The 24,035-nt window shown below is 39.1% G+C and overlaps 1 protein-coding gene across 4 annotated transcripts in view; it reads left to right on the top strand.

The window, feature by feature from the left end:
* Window positions 1-22,903, top strand: part of LOC122686616 (ATP-binding cassette sub-family C member 4) — a 189,114-nt gene extending 166,211 nt beyond the window's left edge. For 3 of the 4 annotated variants that reach the window (XM_043891782.1, XM_043891780.1, XM_043891781.1), the window contains 5 exons: window positions 3,565-3,654; window positions 8,379-8,551; window positions 8,968-9,073; window positions 13,605-13,739; window positions 21,111-22,903. In XM_043891782.1, coding sequence (XP_043747717.1) covers window positions 3,565-3,654; window positions 8,379-8,551; window positions 8,968-9,073; window positions 13,605-13,739; window positions 21,111-21,218 — 612 coding nt within the window. In that variant the 3' untranslated portion in view covers window positions 21,219-22,903. The remainder of the gene's footprint in view (window positions 1-3,564; window positions 3,655-8,378; window positions 8,552-8,967; window positions 9,074-13,604; window positions 13,740-21,110) is intronic. The other variant, XM_043891783.1, reaches the window with a different exon arrangement.
* The last annotated feature ends 1,132 nt before the right edge of the window (window positions 22,904-24,035 follow it).

Below are 24,035 nucleotides of genomic sequence, written 5' to 3'. Positions count from 1 at the left end.
GTAAGCAGCAGAGCCTGAATTTCATATGTATTTTACGGTGATTCCCAACTCCAGAGCCTGAGCAGCTGATCACCCTGTGAGGACTTTAACACCCTGTTGACTGTCTTCCACAGTAGAACTGCTTCATATCATGATTTCATGTCCACACTCACACACACACACACAAATTTTAAAAAAAATTATTACTCTCTACACTGCTTTTTACTCTTCCATTCTTCTGATTAGCTTTGCTCTTCTTTTAAATGGACTTTAAAACCATCTAGGATATCCATTCTGTTCCAGCTAATATAAAAGATAAAATGACAGTCACAAGGCACAAAATTGACTTTCTGATCCATTGACTGAGCTTGCAGTTGGATAGATCCCGCCCCTCCTTGTCCCCTGTTGGGCTGGGCTCCTGGTCAGTGTTAGCATCATTGTTGTTCCAACTTCTCACATCAGCCTTGCAACGTTAGCCCCATTTGCCAGTAAGGAAACTGAGTCTTGGGAAGATTAATAAGTTACCCCAGTCTAATCGCTAATATGAGCCTCTTTGGATGATTCTCTGCAGCTGGAGAAAATGGCACAAGGAAATTTATGGCACAAGGGAAATGTTTTCTGTTGAAGAGGGATTCCATGTGAATTCAGTGTTTATTAGCCCAGAGGTCAGCACAGATCAGCAGCCATCATCTTAATTATGATTAGAGTCATTTCTTATATTTAATAGTTTTTCTCTCTATCAAAGCAAAAGCTTGGTATTTTTTAAACAACCCCCTCTGCTCATTTGGTATTTCTGTTCCTTGCGTTTTCGTCAGTAAGTTGAAGAAAGTGAACCAGAGCTGTCTCTTTGACTTCTCCATGATTACCTGGTTTTCTTTACCTTTTTATCTTGTTGAGAATAAAACTGAAATCGAAAAGTTGGATATGCTGTTACTAGTAAAGAAATACAACTGGATTCTAGCCTAAGGTAGTCGGCCCTTTGTTTCTGACACTGAAGTCTTCTTGGAACTGCTCCCTGGAGCCCCTGAAAGAGAACTTTACGTGACTTAAATTCTTCCTTTGTTGGCAAACATTGTCTATTCTTCTGAATATGGATGATGATTAGTTCATTCAGAGGCTACAGGATCTTAAAAAAAAAATGAGGGTACCAAAATTTAAAGTGACTTCAGGTGCTTCTCTTATTCTTGAAACAGGGAGATGAGTTTACACTTATGAAAAGTCCTCAGACTAAAAAGGAGAACAGGGCTTTAGGATACCAGGAAACAGCAGCAGTAGATACTTTTTTTAAAAAATTGAAGTACAGTTGATTTATGGAGCTTCCCTGGTGGCTCAGTGGTAAAGAATCTGCCTGCCAGTGTAGGAGATGCAGGTTCAATCCCTAGGTTTCAAAGATCCCCTGGAGGGGGAGATGACAACCCACTCCAGTATTCTTGCCTAGAGAATTCCATGGACATGGTAGCCTGGCAAGTTACAGTCTGTGGGGTCCTGAAAGAGTCAGACACGATTTAGTGACTAAGCCACAACAGTTGTTACTTTACAGTGTTGTGTTAATTTCTTAATAGTAGCTACTCATGATATTCCTAGTTTGGGTCTGAAATTATTGTGCTTTATTTGCCTTGTTTGTAACCATTTGTATACTTTTTGTCTTGGTCCCGGGTCATTGTAAGCATCAGAAGGTTAGTGGGTAGGATTTCTTTGTAGGATAACAGGAGTCTTTTCTTCCAGCAGCCTATACTAAAAGGTCCCTTAAGACTGCCCGTTCTTTAGTCTTTCGGTTGTGTCGAGGGATTATCAATTTACCAAACTAAAAGCTGTGATTCAGCATGGCCATTTTTGGGTCACACAGCTAATATGAACTCATATTCATAACAAAGGAGAAAGTTACTATTGAATATGGCACAAAGGATTACATCCAACTTTAAACCTTGATGAGAAACAGATTGGAAACCAATGCTCCATTTAAAATACTATGTTGTACAAGAGTGTTCTTCAACAGTACTGTGCCAGCTACTTTTTATTAAGTGAGGTTTAATTCTGTGCCTTCAGAAAAAAGATTCTTAGCCTAATAAATTTAGTGTATATTTACATGAAGCTTGTAGGTCCTGCCATAAATCTCTACACTGAAGTGTTCTGCCTGCAGAACAATTTTACAACACTTATTTATATGATTATTAACTTTGTTGGTTATAAGTGGTTACTTCAATAATAATATCTGTGAGAAATGATCATTACTCTGACCCTTGTCTGCCCTCGGAGTATGTGTCTACCGTGAGCACTGTTGTTACCTTTTGAAGATAATATAATGGTTTCGTATTTGGCAAGTGGATGAAAGTAGAGTGAGTAGAAACTAAAATGAACGCCACACATAAAATGCATTGACATATTAAAACAGACACTGTTCACAAATTGCCTGCTGTCTTTATAGCTTTTCATTCCTTTTCATTCCACAAGTTTTGATTGAAATTTTACTGATTTTGAAATATATTTTTGACATGTCATAGCAAAGAGAAATATTCTTACATATAAAACAATTGTCTTTCATCCATTGCTGCTAAATAAACAATAGATGCTGCTAAGTATATCCTCTGAGAGTGACAGTAAAGACTTAGGTGAACACCCTTATAGCATTGTGAGATGGTTAATTTCTTTTCTTTTTGGGACTATCAACAGTGGATTGGTGATAATTAGCAGGATCTCCCTAAGGCCTATAGAGTGTCTGAGGGCTCCATTTAACACTTAGCATAAATCAACTACAGGCCTTGGTCGAGGATTCAGAAGTGAAGGATCCTTCTTTCTGCAAAGAATCTCGTTTTAGTCCCCTAGTCTTTGGAGAGACTCATTCACTTCAACAAGATTTCCAAAGAGAAGTTGCTGAAGGAAGTAACAATGGAGTGAGGCCCTTATTATGAAATCTGTGATCAGTGGGGTCCCCGTTCCTGTTCTCCTGAACCACCCAAACCACCATTCCCAAACGTGTTTATCCTGTGGGACCTTTTATTGCTCAAGGAAGGAGGGAAAGTCTGTCTTTTTTTAAAAAGTAGTATTTATTTATTCTATTTGGCTGTGCCGTGGCTTTGTTGCAGCACATAGGATCCTTAGTTGCAGCATGTGAGACTATTTCCCTGACCAGGGATTGAACCCTGGCCGCCGCCCCCCCCGCCCCCCGCATTGGAAGCACCGAGTCTTGGCCACTGGACCACCAGGCACATCCAAAAAGTCTTTGTCTTTCAAAACCAATTTATTCCATAGATTAGCTTAAGTAATGACTCTAGAGTATAATATGAAAAGCAGGTAACACTTCATCAAAACAAACACCTCTTGGGACTGCCCTGGTGGGCCCAGGGTTAAGAATCTGCCTTATAATGCAGGGGACGTGGTTTTAATCAGCCGTTTAGTAACTAGAATCCCACATGGTGTGGAGCACCTAAGCCCCCCTGCCACATGACACAATGAAGGTCCCGTAACCTTGTTATTAATGATTATAATGAATGTTGGGGTTTTTAGAATTTAAATTATTTTCTGTAAGCATTTGTGTAAGAGGAAAATAGTTTACAGAAATAACGTTTCCTATTTTGGGGTATATAGGAACCTGTTTTATTCACTGGAACAATGAGGAAGAATCTGGATCCCTTCAGTGAGCATTCAGATGAGGAACTGTGGAATGCCTTAGAAGAGGTAATTTATGGAATGTAATTAACGTGTTAACATCAGTTCCTATGTGTGTACGTTTGTAGCATTGCAGGTAATTAATAGCAGCCAATCAGTTTAACAGACTTTGTTTACCTCCTAGGAGAACATTGATGACATTGGTGCGCTTAAAATGTGTGTATTGATGATAATGAAAACCAGCAGTATAATGCCTCACACTTTATGGCTTTCTCCTTAGAACCCAAAGCAGCTAGATAAAACATGGTTTTGTCCTTAGCAGAGCACTGAACTAGAAGGTAACATTAGGGGTTCAAATTCTACCAGTGACCTAGTGAATTAATATCCTAAGTACCCTGCCGTATGCTACTAGAGATCAGTGGAGAAATAACTCCAGAATGAATGAAGAGACGGAGCCAAAGCAAAAACAACACCCAGTTGTGGATGGAACTGGTGATAGAAGCAAGGTCGGTCCGATGCTATTAAGAGCAATATTGCATAGGAACCTGGAATGTTAGGTCCATGAATCAAGATAAATTGGAAGTGGTCAAACAGGAGATGGCAAGAGTGAACGTCAACATTTTAGGAATCAGCGAACTAAGGTGGACTGGAATAGGTGAATTTAACTCAGATGACCTTTACATCTACTACTGTGGGCAAGAATCCCTTAGAAGAAATGGAGTAGCCATCATAGTCAAACAAAGAGTCTGAAATGCAGTAGTTGGATGAATGTCTCCAAGGCAAACCATTCAATATCACAGTAATATCCAAGTCTATGCCCCAGCCAGTAATGCTGAAGAAGCTGAAGTTGAACAGTTCTATGAAGACCTACAAGGTCTTCTAGAACTAACACCCAAAAAAGATGTCCTTTTCTTTATAGGAGACTGGAATGCAAAAGTAGGAAGTCAGAAGCACCTGGAGTAACAGGCAAATTTGGCCTTGGAGGACAGAATGAAGTAGGGCAAAGGCTGATTGATAGAGTTTTGCCAATAGAACGCACTGGTCATAGCAAACACCCTCCTCCAACAACACAAGAGAAGACTCTACACATGGACATCACCAGATGGCCAACACCGAAATCAGATTGATTATATTCTTTGCAGCCGGAGGTGGAGAAGCCTATACAGTCAGCAGAAACAAGACCAGGAGCTGACTGTGACTTAGATCATGAACTCCTCATTGCCAAATTCAGAATGAAATTGAGGAAAGTAGGGAAAACCACTAGACCATTCAGGTATGACCTAAATCAAATCCCTTACGATTATACAGTAGAAGTGAGAAATAGATTTAAGGGACTAGACCTGATAGAGTGCGTGATGAACTCTGGACGGAGGTTCATGACATTGTACAGGAGACAGGGATCAACACCATCCCCAAGGAAAAGGAATGTAAAAAAGCAAAATAGCTGTCTGAGGAGGCCTTACAAATAGCTGAGAAAAGAAGAGAATGCAGAGTTCCAGAAAATAGCAAGGAGAGATAAGAAAGCCTTCCTCAGTGATCAGTGCAAAGAAATAGAGGAAAGCAATAGAATAGGAAAGACTAGAGATCTCTTCAAGAAGTGTTCAAGGGAACATTTCATGCAAAGATGGGCTTAATAAAGGACAGAAATGGTATGGACCTAACAGAAGCAGAAGATATTAAGAAGAGGTGGCAAGAATACACAGAGGAACTGTACAAAAAAGATCTTCACGACCCAGATAATCACGATGGTGCGATCACTCACCTAGAGCCAGACATCCTGGAATGTGAAGTCAAGTGAGCCTTAGGAAGCATCACAATGAACAAAGCTACTGGATGTGATAGAATTCCAGTTGAGCTATTTCAAATCCTGAAAGATGATGCTGTGAAAGTGCTGCACTCAATATGCCAGCAAATTTGGAAAACTCAGCAGTGGCCACAGGACTGGAGAAGGTCAGATTTCATTCCAATCCCAAAGAAAGGCAATGCCAAAGAATGCTCAAACTACTGTACAATTGCACTCATCTCACACGCTAGTAAAGTAATGCTCAAAATTCTGCAAGCCAGGCTTCAGCAATTCATGAACCGTGAACTTCCAGATGTTCAAGCTGGTTTTAGAAAAGGCAGAGGAACCAGAGATCAAATTGCTAACATCCTCTGGATCATCAAAAAAGCAAGAGAGTTCCAGAAAAACATCTATTTCTGCTTTATTGACTATGCCAAAGCCTTTGACTATGTGGATCACAACAGACTCTGGAAAATTCTGAAGGAGGTGAGAATACCAGACCACCTGACCTGCCTCCTGAGAAATCTGTATGCAGATCAAGAAACAACAGTTAGAATTGGACATGGAACACAGACTGGTTCCAAATAGGAAAAGGAGTACATCAAGGCTTATTTAACTTATTTACCCTGCTTATTTAACTTATATACAGAGTACATCATGAGAAACACTGGGCTGGAAGAAGCACAAGCTGGAATCAAGATTGCTGGGAGAAATATCAATAACCTCAGATATGCAGATGACACCACCCTGATGACAGAAAGTGAAGAAGAACTAAAGAGCCTCTTGATGAAAGGAGAGTGAAAAAGTTGGCTTAAATAAAGCTCAACATTTAGAAAACTAAGATCATGGCATCCGGTCCCATCACTTCTTGGCAAATAGATGGGCAAACAGTGGAAACAGTTTTACTTTTGGGGGCTCCAAAATCACTGCAGTTGGTGACTGCAGTCATGAAAGAGACTTACTCCTTGAAAGAAAAGTTATGACCAACCTAGACAGCATATTAAAAAGCAGAGACATTACTTTGCCAACAAAGGTCCATCTAGTCAAGGCTATGGTTTTTCCAGTAGTCATGTATGGATGTGACAGTTGGACTATAAAGATAGCTGAGCGCCGAAGAATTGATGCTTTTGAACTGTGGTGTTGGAGAAGACTCTTGAGAGTCCCTTGGATTGCACGGAGATCCAACCAGTCCATCCTAAAGGAGATCAGTCCTGAGTGTTCATTGGAAGGACTGATGCTGAAGCTGAAACTCCAATACTTTGGTCACCTGATACGAAGAACTGACTCATTTGAAAAGACTCTGATGCTGGGAAAGATTGAAGGCAGGAGGAGACAGGGATGACAGAGGATGAGATGGTTGGATGGCTTCACCGACTCAATGGACTCAATGGAAATGAGTTTGAGTAAACTCTGGGAGTTGGTGATGGACAGGGAGGCCTGGCATGCTGCAGTCCATGGGGTCACAGAGTCAGACTGAGCGACTGAACTGAACCCTGCAACATTCATTTTATTCCTCTGTTCTCAGGTAACATCTACTCAGTGTAGGCAATAGTAGTTTTTCATTATTAACTGAAAGATAAATGAAATCATGGTAATAAAATGCTGTGAAGTTTCAGAAAACTTTTCAGAATGGTAAATTACACATTTGGATTGTGATAATAATTATTTATTGGCAGTCATGTCATTTTAATGCTGCATTGTGAATACAGGTAACAGAAGAAGCCTGGTGCTTTTGCTCAGTTTTTATATGGATAGGTTCATTTCTAGAGGATTTTCTATTATTTGTGTTTGACTTTCCACCACTTCCTTGAATTTCCTTACCCTTGCATGAAAAAGATTTTGACTGTTAAAAGTGCTACTGGTTTGTATATTTTAATACTAATTATTTTGTATCTTTGCCCTAGTTCTAAAATTGATTCTAAACTATTTATGGCAAAAACTCTAGGTTTCTAAACCATACAAAGGTTCTTAATTCCTCATGTGATCTAGCCTCAGTCTTTTGCTTTTAAAAAGTAAGTGCTTAAGAAAGACTTACTGAATAATTGCTTGATCACTTCATTTCAGAAAAGTGTGGCTTATTTCCTTAAAAAATCATGTTTTTGTCATTGTTGTACAAATCCCACTGACCAGTTACTCACATTGTTGTTTTGAATTTGTACCTTTTGTCATTTAGTGTCCCTCTTCCAAGCTCTGAAATCTGCAATTTATACAGATGGGTTTGTACTCTGAGCAGTTTGATTCTGAGATGCCACAGTTTCCTGCCAGTAATTCTAGTTTCTGAAAGCAGATTATCTTTGGCAGTCAGTTTTTTTTTTCTTTTTAATTTTGTAATACTGATTAATCATAACAATAGATTAAACACTCTCCACTCCCATAGGCTGGGGAAATAAAATGTTATGTTGTGTCTTGTGTTTCACAAGGTTTCATTCACTATGAAACTTTCATGACATTGAAGTTAGACAGCCTTGAGTCGCCTAGTAGTATAGTGTGAAACTTGGGAAAGAAACCCCCTGAATAGGCTTAAGGGTTACAACTGTACAGTTAGTCATTGTTTGAATTTTTTTTTTTTTTATTTTGATACCTTCCAAAATGAATTCTTCATACGATTATGTCTTTAGAGAACCATACTTCCTGCACGAATTAAAAAAAGTTTTTCTCTCTGTTGAGTACTGACCCCATTGCAGAATGTAATTTGGGAAATTTGAGTCAGCTCTAAAGATCCTGTTTAGATCACACTGGGAGAAATAGCTTCATTTTCTGAGAGACTTTGTGAACTAATCCCTAGGTGAGGTTTCCAGTAGGTGTCCTGTGGCAGGGATGGGTCACTGAGACCTTTCTGTCCTTCACTGACTCCTCTGTCTTCCTTGCTGATATGAAGGAGCTCTCCCCATCACGTGGCTGTACACGTAACATGTGTAAGAAGTCCTGATGACCTCAGAGCACTAATGTCTAAGAAGCTTGTCCCCTTTAGTTCCTTTAGGAAATGCCCTTCTTCTTTCTGTATCCACAGGTGCAATTGAAGGAAGCCATCGAAGATCTTCCTGGTAAAATGGATACTGAATTAGCAGAATCCGGATCAAACTTTAGTGTTGGACAGAGACAACTGGTGTGCCTTGCCAGGGCTATCCTCAGGAAAAATCGGATATTGATTATTGACGAAGCCACGGCCAATGTGGATCCAAGGTACAATTTCCCGTGAAATTGAAATGTGAAATTTAAATGTGGTAAAAGTAAAAAAAAATTAATGTTGCTGAGAAATGTTCTAAGTGCTCTCTTTTGTCCACATTTATCTCTTGATCACATTAATTTTAGGAAACAGAGAAACCAAAACATGTGTTAATGTCATTATGAGGCGTCCTAAGAGAGCTTGCTTTCTAATCCAGCTCCTGATCGTTTCAGGAAATTTCTAAGGAAGACTATTTTACATTGTTTTATAAAGTCTTTTAAAGAGACTTTTTTCTACTCAGTTTTTGATGAGCAAGATTATGTCTTAAAATATTGATTTTTAAAAGTCTTATGAAAATATTATGTGGTAATTTTTTCTGAAGTCTGCTCTTTCTGTCTTTACTGAATAATAAATTCAACTTCTTTGTTTGTAGAACTGATGAGTTAATACAAAAAAAAATCCGTGAGAAATTTGCCCACTGCACTGTGCTAACCATAGCACACAGATTGAATACTATTATTGATAGCGACAAGATAATGGTAAGACACTCTTCTGTGTTATTTCAGTTATTTCCATTTATGTTCCATTTTTCAATGTATCTTTCCATGTAAAACATGATAGTAATGTCCAGTTAGTTAGTTTTTCCTCTTATTCTTGACAGTAACTCTGTATGGACCCACACTTTTAGAAGGTGCTATTAAATAATATATCTAGTAATTTCACATTTTCATATTAAAAGTTTGTTTGAATTGTTATTTTTCATTAAGATGAAAAACCAGAAAAATAATTCAAATGCTAGGCAAGGCTTCAAATTTCAGTGTTCAAGAACACAATCATTTCCCCTGTGTCGCAGATTTTTTTCCTGGATTTTTAGATTCCCTTAATCATAAAATTAGCCTTTCATTTAGACTGCCTAGAAGTTGTCAGGATAGGTTGGAGAATTTCTCAGCTTTTGGAATATTCACAAGATTTCCTGAGAGGAGTCTTTGAGAAGAAAAGGCCTAGTGAGTAAAAGGAAGCATTTCAACAAAAGGCATTTAATTTATGAAATTTTATAGGAATTGGAGGCATGGAAAAATAAAAGATACACTGTGCTAATTGTGTTAGCTAGCATCTATCTAGGTTAGACCTCCAGACATTGCTCTCATAATTTTGCCCTCTCTTTCTAAAATTGGTAGCTTAGGCTAAGGTGGTAGCAGTGGAAATGATGAGATGGTTGGATTTGGGATCGAGAAGGACATGGAGCCAAGTGGACTGTGTGATGGATTGAACGGGGCATCTGAGGAAAGAGAAAGGCGTTGATGCTGGTGTCTGGGTGTGGAGACTGAGCATGTGGCTGAATGGGGAAGACAGAGGGAGAAGGGAAACACAAGGGTTCTCTTTGAAGCCTCTCACCTTTGCAATGACTGGACTTGTTTCCTGTGGTTGACCATGCCCTTCACTGTGGAAATCCCCTTCCCACTCCTGTGTTGGGTGACCTTCAGCTTAGGGCTCCCTGGTTGGGTCATCAGTGATGTGACGGGGAGGTCCCACGGGCAAATGTAAACTTGGCCACTTGTTTACATCTTGGTCTGAGCTGGTTGCAGTTGCTGACTCTTCTGGTAGGAACGGCAGGATTAGACCTCATGGAACCTAAGAGATGTCCATACTGCAGCTTCAGAGGTGGGGAATTGTCCTCTGTGTTCCACCCACCCCAGATTTAAACCTTGTGTTTTGTTCTAGAACTTCTGATTACCAGTCAGCTTTTCAATTTGGCAAAAAAAGAAACACCATGAATAATGTTCTTTCTCAAAGCTTTAATTTTTGAGACAGTTTTTTTCTTGTGTGATTTGATGTTGTAGTTTTTACAAATTGATGGTCTGTGGTAACCCTAAGTCGAGAAAGTCTATCGAGTCTATCGAGTTTTCCAATTGCATGTGCTTATTTCTCCAGGTCTCTGTGTCACCTTTTGGTGACTCTCAGCACTATTTCATATTCACTACTCTTCACTATCATTTGTTATGGTGATCTGTGATCACTGATCTTTGATGTTATTAGTCTCTCTTCCTGAAGGCCCCGATGATGGTTAGCAGGTTTTTGGCAATGAAATATTTTTAAATTAAGGCAGACTTAATGCTGTTGCAGACTTGCTAGGCTACAGTGTAGTGTGAACATAACTTCTATACACCCTGGGAAACCAGAATATTAGAATGCCTCACTTTATCATGATACTCACATCTTCATGGTGCTCTAGAAATGAACCCCATAATTCTCTGAGGGATGCCCCCACCTGTATCCTTTGCAGAAAGTATTCCTTTCCAGAAAGTGTTCCTAAAGCTTTAATGTGGACATAAAGCCAAGTCAATCTGCTACAAAGCCCAGTGCTCCAGAGAGCGGGCGGCCAGCCGCGGCCGGGGAGGGGCTGGGGAAGTGACAGATGCTGACGAAGGGCAGAGCCAACAGTGTTGTCACCATAAAGTCATGTAATTACAAGCGCTTACGGTGTAATAATCACATTTTGTTGCACTGGTGAATACTTCTGCACAAAGACCGATGGATATGGTTTTGTTTACTTTACGTAAGTACATCAAGCAGAAGGCTTGTTGGGAAACAGCTGTGACCTAATTAATAGCTTTGTTTATGTGTTGACTCTCCAAAGGGATTTAACCAGTTTTGGTTCATTAAGCACCATTAATGTGTTAGGCTAAGAATTCTATTTTACAAAGATGTTCTCTCAATTTTAAGTTTATTAAACATGATGGAGTCATAATGACAGCTAATGTAATCTTCCTTACTTTCTCTGTTGTCGAAAAACAGTGGAGCAAGACAGAGAAATGAGAAATCCTCTTTCTTCTAAGACTCAGCACTCTCTCTACATTAAAGGCTCTTTCCTGTACTGTTTAGGATTAGCTGGTTGCTTGGAACCTGTTTTGTCTTCAACCAGTAGCACAGCTTTTCCCTCCAGTCCTTGCACACTCCAGTCTTCATATCACCCCAGATTCCCCCTGGTAACAGAAGCACAGTTGGCATATGAAACAGTATTGTTGCCCATGTTCAATATTTTCAGTGTCTGCAGTTAAGAGAATTTTTTGGAAATCTATGATGAAGGACCAAAAACAAGAGCCAAGAAACTCAGATCCCACCTTTTCTGTTCGTAGGCCATCTTATGGTTTTTATATTCTTTGCTTTTCTTCATCAATTCAAACCTTGTTTTAGTAAGGTTTTCCTGGTAACTGAAAACCAGGAACTCCTGTCGCATGTCCACTTGAATTTGTCACCGCCCACACACACACAAAAAAACTACCCTTATGCACGATCATTACATTGCTAATGCTTTTAAGGGTCGAAAAGATCTTTCTGCCTTTTACATTGTTAATCCTATTGCTTTTTGCATTGCTTTTTTTCCTGCCTTTTCATTTTTTAGATATTGATCAGTGCTGAGAACTACTTTCTCAATGGTATCATGGGTTTTAGACAATATGAAAGAAAATTGAAAGATTTAGTATTCATTCAAATTTGAACAAAGTAGAAAGTTGGAAAAATATTAATATTACTGATTTCCATTGAAAAAATATAGTTTTTATAGTCAGAGAACTCATTTCTACCAACTCAGAGGTGGTGATTTTTAAAAGTTGTGGCTTTTGAAGAATGTGAAGCTCTTCATTGTATGAAGTAATTTGATATGTATACTTAGTCTCTGGCATGAGAGAGACCTATGTTTTAAAATTGCATTTTTTTTTCTTCAGCATCAGGAAGAATGGTTATGCTCTATAATGCTATACTTAAGTAAAATTACACATTCAGGGCATATAAATTGGCATGTCAAATTATAGGGCATTTTAATAATTATGTAGATGTAACAGATTCATTTATTTTTGAACTCTTTTGTGAGGCTTGCTCTTAGCAGGGATTCCCAGTAGTAAACAAAAGTTTAACAGGAAAATGGCCTTTATGAGACTTAATAAAATACCCTGGGACAGAGTTAACTGCAATACCTAGATGTGGAAAAACAACCTATGTCCTTCTTAGCGTCTTGGCATATTCTCCGAAGATGCATTTACTCTAAATATGACCTAAATGAAGAACTAAGTACCACTTAACATCAGAACTGTTTTCCTAGGTACATCATTTGGGCCAATGGCTTTAGACTCTTCCTTCCCTCTGAAACCATTAAGCAAAGCCACTAATAAGCAGAAAGGCAGAGTTAAGAGCCCCTTCCTCTACCTTTCAGTTTCTAATTAGTGGACATATTAATGAGCAATAAAGTGCCTGAAAGGGAGGCAGCTGAAGAAAGAACAAGAAGCAAAGAAAGATAATTTGCGACAACAAATTCAGATGCTCGGGAATTCGGATTGGGTTGTCCTCATGTGCTGTACATGCAGTGATCGCTGGAATTTGGAGCTCAGTTTCTTAATTGCTTCTTTAGTCTCATCCAAAGAGAAAATTGGATTTCTTGAGATTTGTTTCTGTGCTGAGCAGTTCAGCTAAAGCTGTTGAGATAGCAGCTCTTTTTGCCACCTTTCACTCAGAGCAATAAGCTACAGCCAAAGTCAGCACCTGAAATATTCCAGGAACCTAAAGAAATTCCAGAAGCATTTACTTTGTGGACTCAAATGTTGCTCGGATTTTGTGAAACCAACTTGGAGTTAATTTGCTGTCAGGTCACTGCCATCAATCAGTTTATATGATATCAACCTACTTTGTAGCTAGATTGAGTTTGATTTTCTTGAATCAAGAAATTTTCCAACTCTGTGTATCTGTATAAACAGCCTTCAAATCTCAGAGTCTGAGAGCTAAAAGTACTTACTAATGATAACAACCCCATGGGGCAGAATATAATATGCCGAGTGCAAGTAATCATAGTCTGAAACTTTCATTTTCTTCCTTTAACATTATAATAATAAAAGGTCGGGTTAGGCCTTTGTCTGCCTAGTAAAACAGGGTAATCAAACCATTTAAACATCAGCCAGTCCTACCACCCAAACAGACTCTCTGTTCTCCCTGTCCTACCCCTTTCCGAAATATTGTCTGCATTATAATACGTTACTGCAAAACATTGTGTGCTAATGCTTTCTTTCTGCTGATCTACAGGTTTTGGATTCAGGGAGACTGAAAGAATATGATGAGCCATATGTTTTGCTGCAAAATAGAGACAGCCTATTTTATAAGATGGTGCAACAACTGGGCAAGGCTGAGGCCGCTGCCCTCACTGAAACAGCAAAACAGGTGAGCCCACTGCGGGGAGTTGTAATTAAAGTTCGTCTCCATGGTTCACTCCTCAAACGCTCTGGCACCAGGGGTCTGGTAACAAGCACTCTGTGCCCTTTTCAATTACAAGCCTCCAGAGACAAAGCTTCATGACTAGGTCTTAAGAATACTTTTGAGGTGGAAGACAGGGCTGCTGAGAATCTACAGCAGAGGTGGGGCAGGGGTCAGGATGTGCGCACACAATTGAGATTTCTGATTCAACTGGCCACACTTTGGGACTCTCGGTTCAGATTCTCAGGGAACACAGATTAGTCTCATTTTGCAGACCCTTTACATTCATTCTGATTGGTGCTAAGCACATTTGTGTTGCAAGTGCTGTTGAGGAATATCCTGGAAATTTGAGCGTTGGAGGAGAAAAAAATTGAATGTCGTTTATCAGCCTAGAAAGATTTACCAGGGAAATGTGTGGATCACTTCTGTTTTCTAATCTGTAAGGGAAACTCCTCCATGGTATGTTACTTTCTTCCTGATTCTTCAGTGTTTAGAATTAGGTCCATTTGCCCCGCCACCCTCCCACCCCCTACCTCCCCAGCCCATGCTTCCTTTTCCTTCTAGAAGATGAAATTGTTATCAGGATAAGTCAGGATTCACAATGCCTTCACACTGCGAACTGAATTCTGTGTCATTGTTTTATTTCATTCATCCTCTTGGAAATGAAGACTAGTACCTGGGCAGGGTCACCAAGCTGACTAAAGAGTTTGGCTAAAAACTGTACTCTGAACTTTTCCTAATTACTTGTATTGTATGCAAATATAGAGAGTGCTGTATTTTCTTATCTCTGAAATTTCATGTCACGAAACACTTTCATCCACTAGAGTGTCTCCCAGTTAGGACTTCCTGCCTAAGATCCCATCATCTTTCTGGGATTCCCTGTGTAATCTCGTCACAAAACAGTCAGGAATCTCACAAACCCCTTTTTCTTTGACCTTAGGCATCTCACATCAAAGATGTGTCCCCATCTATGAGTCAAAGTCTTCACTTTAAAAGTGGGTTATCATTAAATATTATCAATTGATCAATGAGAGATAGAAATTTCAGATAGGTACATAACATAATAGAGTTCAACACCTTCATTTTCTCAATGAGAAAGCTAAGAGCCCTTAAAAGGAAAGTGTCTGCATATATATATGTATGCAAGTAGTGATATGCTAATTTGCAGCACACACAGAATTATAAATCTTGTCTTCCAGTAAATATTTTAAGCCAAGTGTAACATAGATACAAAAATAGACACGGGTCATAGAATTAGAAGTCTTAGAGATTCCTCATTTAGTACTCCTTAGAGGAATTAGAGATTCCTCGGTTAGTACTCCTGCACCTGCTTAGTATTAATGGTAAGTCATGTTTGCATAGTTTTTTTATAATTTATTTTACAGAGTTTGCACATGTATGATTTCACTTAATCCTGATGATGGTTACTTTGTATGCCAGGTCATAGATGATGAGATTGGGTTAGGTGCCCGTCCAAGGTCACAGAGCTGGTCCAGGTAACACAGAGAGGGAGTTGCTGGGGAGGCTGAGTGCAGCCCTAGATACTGTGTTCTGTGTCAAATCTGAGAACACTGTTCCTCCTGTCACGTGGTAGCCACAGTGGGGCCATCGTACCGGGTTCATATAGCATGACAGAACATTACTCTTGGATTTCAGTCACCTTTACAGAAAGACACCACTTCCCTGGTGCCTCAAATGGTAACGAATCTGCCCCCAGTGCAGGAGACCCAGGTTCAATCCCTGGGTTGGGAAGATCCCCTGGAGAAGGACTTGTTAACCCACTCCAGTTTTCTTGCCTGGAGAATTCCATAGACAGAGGAGCCTGGCAGGCTGTAATCCATGGGGTTCCAAAAGAGTTGGACACGACTGAGTGACTAACACTTTCACTTTCTACAGAAAGACATAAATACATATCCTGATTCCCATCCCAGTTGAGTATTTTCTTGACATCATTTCTGCATATACCTGGTCCTCGTAAGAGAACAGGCTGTCAGATTGTCAACTTTTAATATGTAAAAGCATGAGAAATCAATGCACACTTCAGAGCTGTTAACACCAGGAGGATTAACCTGAGTCAACAAGCTTTTCGCTCTAACAGAATTCATTCATTTGAAAACAAAACTCAACATCTGCGAAAGGGTTCTTCCAAGTCACGTTTTTTTTTTGTCTTCGTTGTTGATCATCTGAAAATGTTGGTACAGGCGAGCTGATTCACTGTCTGATTGACCCTTTTAGATGATCCATGAAATAGTAAAGAAAGTACCTATTAGCTACATAAACTTGAGTGGCACATTAGTTTGCTAGGATTGCCATAGAGAGAACCACAGAGTAGGCAACTTAACAGAAGCTTATTTCCTCCCAACCCTGGGGGCTGGAAGTCTGAGGGCAAGGTGTCGGCAGGGGTGACTTCCCCTGAGGTCTCTCTCCTTGGTTTGGAGATGCCATCTTCTCTCTGTCCTCACATGGTCTTCCCTCTGTGTGCCTGTGTCCTGATCTCCTCTTATAAGGACTGCAGTCTGTTAGATTAGGACACGCCTGTATGACTTCATTATAAGTGAATCACCCCTTTAACGACCCTTTCTCCAAATAAAATGAAATTCTGGGGGACTGGTGGATTTAGGACTTCAACATGTAAAATTGGAGGGGACCCAGTTGAGCACATAACAAAGGATTATTGCCTGTCATTCATTTTCTTCTGTGTGAAGCAGACCTGATTGAGGGTTTGTTCTTTCTTTTTCTCGTTTTGTTTTTTGAAGTTTCTGTGTTCCCAGTATGTAACAAATTTCATTTTGTCTATTCATGTTATCACCAGATACAACCCAAAGTTATGAAATGTCATATCCTAGATCTTGGAGCCTGGACCAGTCTGAACAGATGGAGTTGGCACTTAGCAGCCATGTGGCCTTGTGTCCCCCAAGGTCTCTGATCCTCAGGTCCTCACCTGTGTGTAGAGCAGGGATTACAGCCCTGCCGGCTTCTTCCCTTATTACAGGGATCAGATGAGAGAGCAGATGCTTAAGCGCTTTGAAAATATAGTGTTCTTTAAAGTAGTGGGACCACTTTTTAAAAGGATGTATATTGAACCCTTACCTCCCAACAATAAGAAAATGTGCCCACAATTCTTCTGAGTAGCATCAGAAAATAATTAAATTTTATTTTTAATAATCAGTTTTTAAAGAAATAATATATCTAATGCTACAAAATTCAAAAACCTTATGTTTTATAATAGGTTTTAAAATTTTATTTATAAAATCACTTCATAAATTAAAAAGTCACTTTGCCATTCCTGTCATTACAGGGCTCCTCCCCCAGGGTGGAGCCCCAGTACCATTTTTGGCTATTCTGTTGACTTGTTCTGTGTACCAGTAAGAACTTGTGCATATGTGGCCTTCCTGTTTTTAAGCACGATGATAGCTATTCCTTTTTTCATTCAATATTACTATCTATGTGTATAGTTATCTCATTCTTTTAATGACTAAAAAGTATTTATGGTTTTTCTTTTTCTTTCTTTTGCTTTCTCTTTTCTAAACTTATTTTTAATTAAAGGATAATTGTTTTACAGTATTGTGTTGGTTTCTCCAAAACATCAACATGAATCAGCCATAGGTATACATAGGTCTTCTCCCTCTTGAGACTCCCTCCCACCTCCCTTCCCATCCCACCCCTCTAGGTTGTTACAGAGCCCCAATTTTCCATTCCCTACTTTATCTTCCCTTTCACTTTGTCATGTTTCATCTTTTGTTACTATTGCATGTTTTATTGTACTCAGATCTCTGTTGTTTACAGGTTGATTATCCTACTACTTTTTCTTTCAGTATGTTGTTTTTTTCATAATATTTGTCTGCTCAGTGAGTATTTCTTTCATCCATCATGTGCTTATCCTGTTCCTTTTCCTTTTTTTTCTGTTTTACAAATTATATTACCTTTTCTTATTATTCCTACTGCTCACTTTTTAATTCTGTTATTTTAAGACCATATATTTGCTGGATACTTGTGACTAGTGCATCATTTCAGAGTTAAGGGAATTCCCTCTGTTAAAAACATAGAAGCCTTCCCCCTGACCCAGATTAAGACAGTGAGCATGTGTGTGCTAGAGAGAGAGAGAAGCTGAGAGTACATATTTATTTAGCCTGAACTTTTCCCTAACCTGTAGAGTTGGGCAGCTACAATGCTGATTGTATTTCAGAATCTCTCTTGTCCTAGGACCTCACCTAGGACATGCTTTAGGCAGACAGTGATTTTCTATGATTCCTCATTGGCACCTTAGAATTCACCAGGTAGTTGGAGACCTGCTCTCACATCATTTCTCAGATCTGCTCTCTTTAGGTACCTTCTGTCTGGCTGGCTGCAGCCCATTGGATCCAATTACATAAGGCAATTCATTCAGATATTTTGCCATTTGCGATTTCAAATCATTCCTGATTTCATCATATATTGGGCTCACTTTTTAATCTCCAGTGTCCTGCCTTCTGAGAGGATGAGAGGAAATCCAAAATCCTGTTAAATGAAAAGAAGAAATCCTCTCTAATTCTCCAGATAACTTTGATAATACACCTGCCAGGACGTGTACTAACGTTAGACCTGACTTAAAGACATGGAGTTAGAGAGTTGCTGAGGTTAAACTAGGGCCATGCGGTTCAGTGAGAATGAATGGACAGAGTCTTGACTCATAACTCTACATTTATGAACCATCCATTGCTGACCTTTAACCATGCATGGGAGAGTTTATAGCTTTGTTTACAAGTTGGAGTTGAAATACTGTTTCAACCTAAATTGGAAGATCTCTAATTAACCAAACCCGAGCAGGACATGAAAAGTCTCAAGAAACCCAACACTCACTGGTCTTAACATTTTGCTTGCCCTGAATTTGAGCTTTGTTTTGGCATTGTGTCTTTTTAATCTTCATTAAAACCATTTTGAGCTGGTAGTGTTTTTCCTCAGATCAAGAAATTGAGGCAGAAGGGCCTAAGTAACTAAGTCACAGGTTAGAAAGTGTTGTCTTTTAATTACCTTTCTGCCTCCTGAAAGTGAAAGTCTTTCAGTCCTGTCCAACTCTTTATCACCCCGTGGAATTCTCCAGGCCAGAATACTGGAGTGGGTACCCTTTCCCTTCTCCAGGGGATCTTCAAGACCCAGGAATTGAACCAGGAGGATTCTTTACCAGCTGAGCTATGAGGGAAGCCCTGGGTTACTTCCTCTTGGGTTACTATATTTATTGATTCAACTGTGTATTAACTGCAAGCCTGCCCTACTGTAATGATAAAATCAAAAGATTCACCAAGGGACTCCTAGATGTTTTGTTTTCATTCTTCAAACCAGATGATGCTGCTACTTTCCGTGGGCTAAGCGGCCATGTCTCTGAGCACCATCATAATCACACCCAACATTTAGCTCACCCTGTTTTCATCCTCAGTTTGTAGCCATCAATTAGTTCATATGAGGTAGGTCGTTGTCTCATTTCACAAATCAGGCATCCGATGTGGAGAGAGCTTAAATGATTTTTCCAGGGTCAGCAGTGGTCCCAGAAGAGAGAGGTGAGACTGGGCTTCTGCATCCAAGGCTCAGCCCATCCACAAGGACTCTGCTAACAAGTGTTCAGCTATCTCATCTCCCTTCATAACCCGACCTGTGAAAAAGATGCCTTCTCTCTCTCCTACTGTCAAAGTGTGGGCTGCACCAGGGTAACAGATGAGAGAAAGGTCAAATCAACGAGGTTATATGCACAGGAAGCTTGTTTTCATTTAGTTTCAAGTATTTTAGACCATGAAATGAAGACCATTTTGGTTAAAAATTGCTAATAATAAAATTTTTTAATAAAAAGTGACATTGACAAGTGGTATGGAGAAAAGAACCAGTTGATGGGGTGGTATATCAAGCATTAGAAATTGAAATTAATTTCCTTTGAGGGAGTGCTGTTTTCAGTTTCACTAACAGTATTGTACATAAATACATAACAACTCAAGTGTGGCAATTTTTTAAAAAATTGAGGCAGAAGATGAAATGCAGTTAGCTCCCCCAAGACCCTTACTTTTAGATGCTTACAGTATAATGGAAATAGCTTCAGATTTTACCCAGTGGGGTCCAAGCATTCTTGGAGAATTTCTTCTTTTTCCCCTCAAGTGACATTTTAATATACAGCATTTCATATGCAGTGTGGTTTTGCGATTAGCAAGTATGCAGGCAATAAGAGAAAAAGTACACCTAATAAGAAAGTAGGTAGGTGTCTCAGAGCTTTTCTGTTTCAAATATGAAGCCCACTATCTCTGGTGATAACTTTGTTGACAGCATCCACAAATGGACTTAGAGTGAGGTTTTGTAAGAATCATGTGTCTAAGCGACCCAGCACGTGACAGGAGTCAGCCTGGGATAGATGGTACATTTTCTGTTTTAAAGACTTAAACAAAACTTTTCACATTCTTCCTTGGAGGAAAAAAATTACTTTTGAAGCCCTTTTTCACCTAAACACATTTGGAGATAAGAGCTCACAAGTCTTGACATTATTTCATTTTGTTATGTGTATCCGTCAAGGAACCAAGATACGATACAGCTACTAAATGATTGTGGAACAGAGAAACTTGACAGCATTTCATTTCCTTTGTGTTCTGATTATACATTTATCAGAAAACCTGTATCTCTTCCAGTTCAGCTAGAAATTGGTAGAATTCAAGAACTCAAAGGCCTGGCAAAGAACTGTCGTATTATTTGGTATCATCTTACATTTTAGAGAAGTTGCTTGGTTGAGTCATTGTTAAAGCTTTTGATTCTCTTTTCATTCTTGGGACCCACTATCCACAGATCACATTTCTATAGGCCCTATAACTGCTTTGCCGCACAAATTAAACGCCAGGATATTTCATACATATACGCCAGCATTTCAATGCTTGTCAATCAGAGTTTATAAAATATAGGGATTACAACCTGATATTAACATCCAAATCGATTGTGCTCATTTTATGTGTGAAAATGAGAAAGCCTCGTGTAGACGCTAGATTTCCCAGCTTCTTTGTCACCCTGTTTTTAATTTATCCCCAAGCTTTGAGTCAGTAAGATGATTTTTGCTTATCAATTTAATGTACTGATAAAGCATATCTGTGGATCAGAATGATCAGAACTGTAGTGGATCTACAGGTTGTTTGGCATTAAGCCCAGCTCCACTGAGGGTTTTAATGGGGGCTACTTCCTCCATAGAATAAATACATCCCTGGTTTTTAATATTGTGTCTGCACTGGTGATATGATTGATTGTTTCATATGAAAAGCGAACAGAGAAATGCACTACCTTAGGGAGGAGGACTTGAAAACTTTTAAACATGTTTTTATACCTGTCCTTTTTTTTTAGGTGTACTTCAAGAGGAATTATCCAGATATTACTCACAATGGCCAGGTGGTTATGAATGCTTCCAGTGGACAGCCCTCAGCCTTAACAATTTTTGAGACAGCACTGTGATTCTACCATGACGTCAAGTCTGTTCCAGAGGCATTTTTCCAATAGTTTTTGCACTGTGTAAACTACATTTTACTTATTTTTATACCAGTAGCAGATATTTACACATAGAATATGTTCGTCCATTTGGATTTTTTCCTGCAACTTCACCCAGTGGTTTCAGGCTCTTAACAACATTATTATTGTTATTTATATGTTAATAATATTTTTGTCTTATCTAAATCAGAGGTACAGGCCACCAATAAAAGCTGTCTACCAGGTTTCGTGCCTTAAAGAGACTTCAGAGCCAAAGCACATTTTCTAAGGTGTAAGACAAAGTTGTCATAGATGTTTTTTTTACTGTCCCCAATTTACATATTCCTTTCCAGTTATATCAGGGATTTTGTTTACTTGAAGACTCTGGAAGTTGCCATTTTGCCTTACCACTTTCTTTAACATAAGTAGGATCCACGATTCCCCGCCAAAGACCTCTGGTTAAGCTAGTACAAAATAGGGAAAACAAAAAATACACTTTAGTTGAAATTACAGTAGGAGGCATTACATAGGAGAGCCCCTCCTCCCCACCCCCCAAGATAAATGGTTAAAATACATGAAGGTCAGTATTTCATTATATCTTCTAAAAGAGGGTGGAAGAGAAAGGAATGCTTTCAGAAGATTGCCATTTTATGGGGATTTGATAATGATAGACATGTGAGTAATCATTGATCAGCTTCTAGAGTCCATGGCTGTGACTTGATATACCTGTTGCAGTTTTAGATTCAGCCTGGTGATATTTTCGAAAAGGCCATGCTGCTTTCCTGAGTATGTAGTGGTGATTTCATCTGGATTTCTCATGACGATTGACCCTCTGCTGACATAAGCCTTTTGGTTTAGCCGTCATTGAAATCCTGTCTAAATTACATGCATGGGTTCTCCTGACTTTGTGAGAAAAATAGAAAGCCGTTGCCTACACTGACTGTGTTTATGCCCTATGTTCTCAGGATGCATCAGGAAGGTTCACTTTCATGAGCCTGCCCAGGTTAGTTTACTTCTGACCACTAATTGCACTTTGTCTAGATCTTTCAGATCAGTAGATCAACAAACCACAATACTTCTAGGGCCTGCAGTACTTGATTTGAGCTGTAGGTCCTTAGCTTTTCTTAGTGGTGGTGGCTATGGTGTATTGAGTTCAAGTTACTAAAGTTATTGCCCTGGTTTTAAGTGTAGTCTCATGACCTCTCAATTAGGCGTAACCACCCTCAAATTGCATATGTTTATATATATGTATGTATATATATATATATATATATATATATATGTATATATATATATGTATATGTATGCCTTCTGATAGCTGGTATTTGGACTCTTTACCAGAGAGAAACAGATAGAATCAAGAATAGAATCAAGCCTTAAAAACCACATATTCAGCGAACTACCCAAATACATTGAGTGTAGTTTGTATTTAGAAATAATACAGTTAATGTTTAGTCCAATAATTATGTAGTAGTCATGGTTCTTATTTCAGGAGACTGAAATGACAACAAGGGTAATATTGAGGTTTGTTAAAACAGGAAATATTTGAAATGTATGTGTTTATTTGGCCTTTAGAGGTTTGTTTTTTTTTTATCTTTAAAGGCAGTTAAATATTTCCATTTTATTTCTTTTTTAATGGCATTATAGAATTTTTTAATGAAACAATTTAGTTGAAATAAATGTTTTCATCTCCAGAGATCTGTGTTTTCATTTTTAGAGGTCTGACTCATGTCCTTGCTATTGAAAGCTAATGTGAGATCCATTTTCCTTGAGATCCATTCCCAACTCTTCTTGGCTAAAGGTACACCAGATGCTCTATGCAGAGAGGTGGGTGTCACTGATTTAAATCGTTGCTACTGAAGTATAAGCCCAGCTGTACCCCTTCCATTAAGGGAGAGTCATAGCTTACGTCCCAGGATTAAATAAGTATTAAATTGTTGGAGTTTGGGGGTTTTGATTTTTGCCTCAAACAAGAAACCTCTACTGCTGCTGCATTTAAAGCGCCTACAGGACATATGTTCTCAAAGTGTGGTCATTAGGCCAGCAGCAGCAGCATCACCTGGGAACTCGTTAGAAATGCTGATTCTTGTGTCCCATATCTACTGAATCAGAAACACTGGTTGTGGGGACCAGTGGTCCCCAGTTGCCTTAACAAGGCCTAAGGGTGATTGTGATGCAGTCCGAAGTCTGAGAACCACTAACACAGGAAATAAAGAACTCCTAAAACTCATTAAGAAAAATACAGAAAGCCCAATTAGAGAAATGGACAAGAGACTCAAATAGGCCCTTCATAAAACAGAATATCCAAATGGCCAATAACTGCAAAAGAGTTCAGTCTCATTAGTTACCAAGGAAATGTGAATTAAAACCACAATGAGATACCGCTAAACACCCAGTAAAGTAGCTAAAATTCAAAAGGTTGAGAATAAGAATTGAGTGCTGATGAAGCAGTGGGAACTCTTGTGCACTGTTGCATGTGCAAAAAAGTATATGTTGACAAAAAACTTTGCAAAACAATTTGACAACATTTACTCATACTGCACACCCTCAGATCCATTAATTCTTCTGCTCCAAAGTACAAGTGATATACACTTGTTCACGGATGTTCTTAGAAACCTAATTCCCAGTAGCCACAAACTAGACATTATCCACATGCTCATCAACAGCAGAAGGAAAATGGACTGTGATGTAATAGAATATCCCCCAGCAATGATAGCAGTTGAACATCAACAACCCAGGTGCAACACAAACTTAAGCCTGACCCCAAAGAAAATTTATGATTCCCTTTACACAAAGTTCAGACAT

This window comes from Cervus elaphus, chromosome 30, assembly GCF_910594005.1.
Source record: "Cervus elaphus chromosome 30, mCerEla1.1, whole genome shotgun sequence".
Classification (NCBI taxonomy): Eukaryota; Metazoa; Chordata; class Mammalia; order Artiodactyla; family Cervidae; genus Cervus; species Cervus elaphus.
Note: the sequence above shows the minus strand (reverse complement) of the source record. Positions and strands in the feature narration are given on the sequence as shown.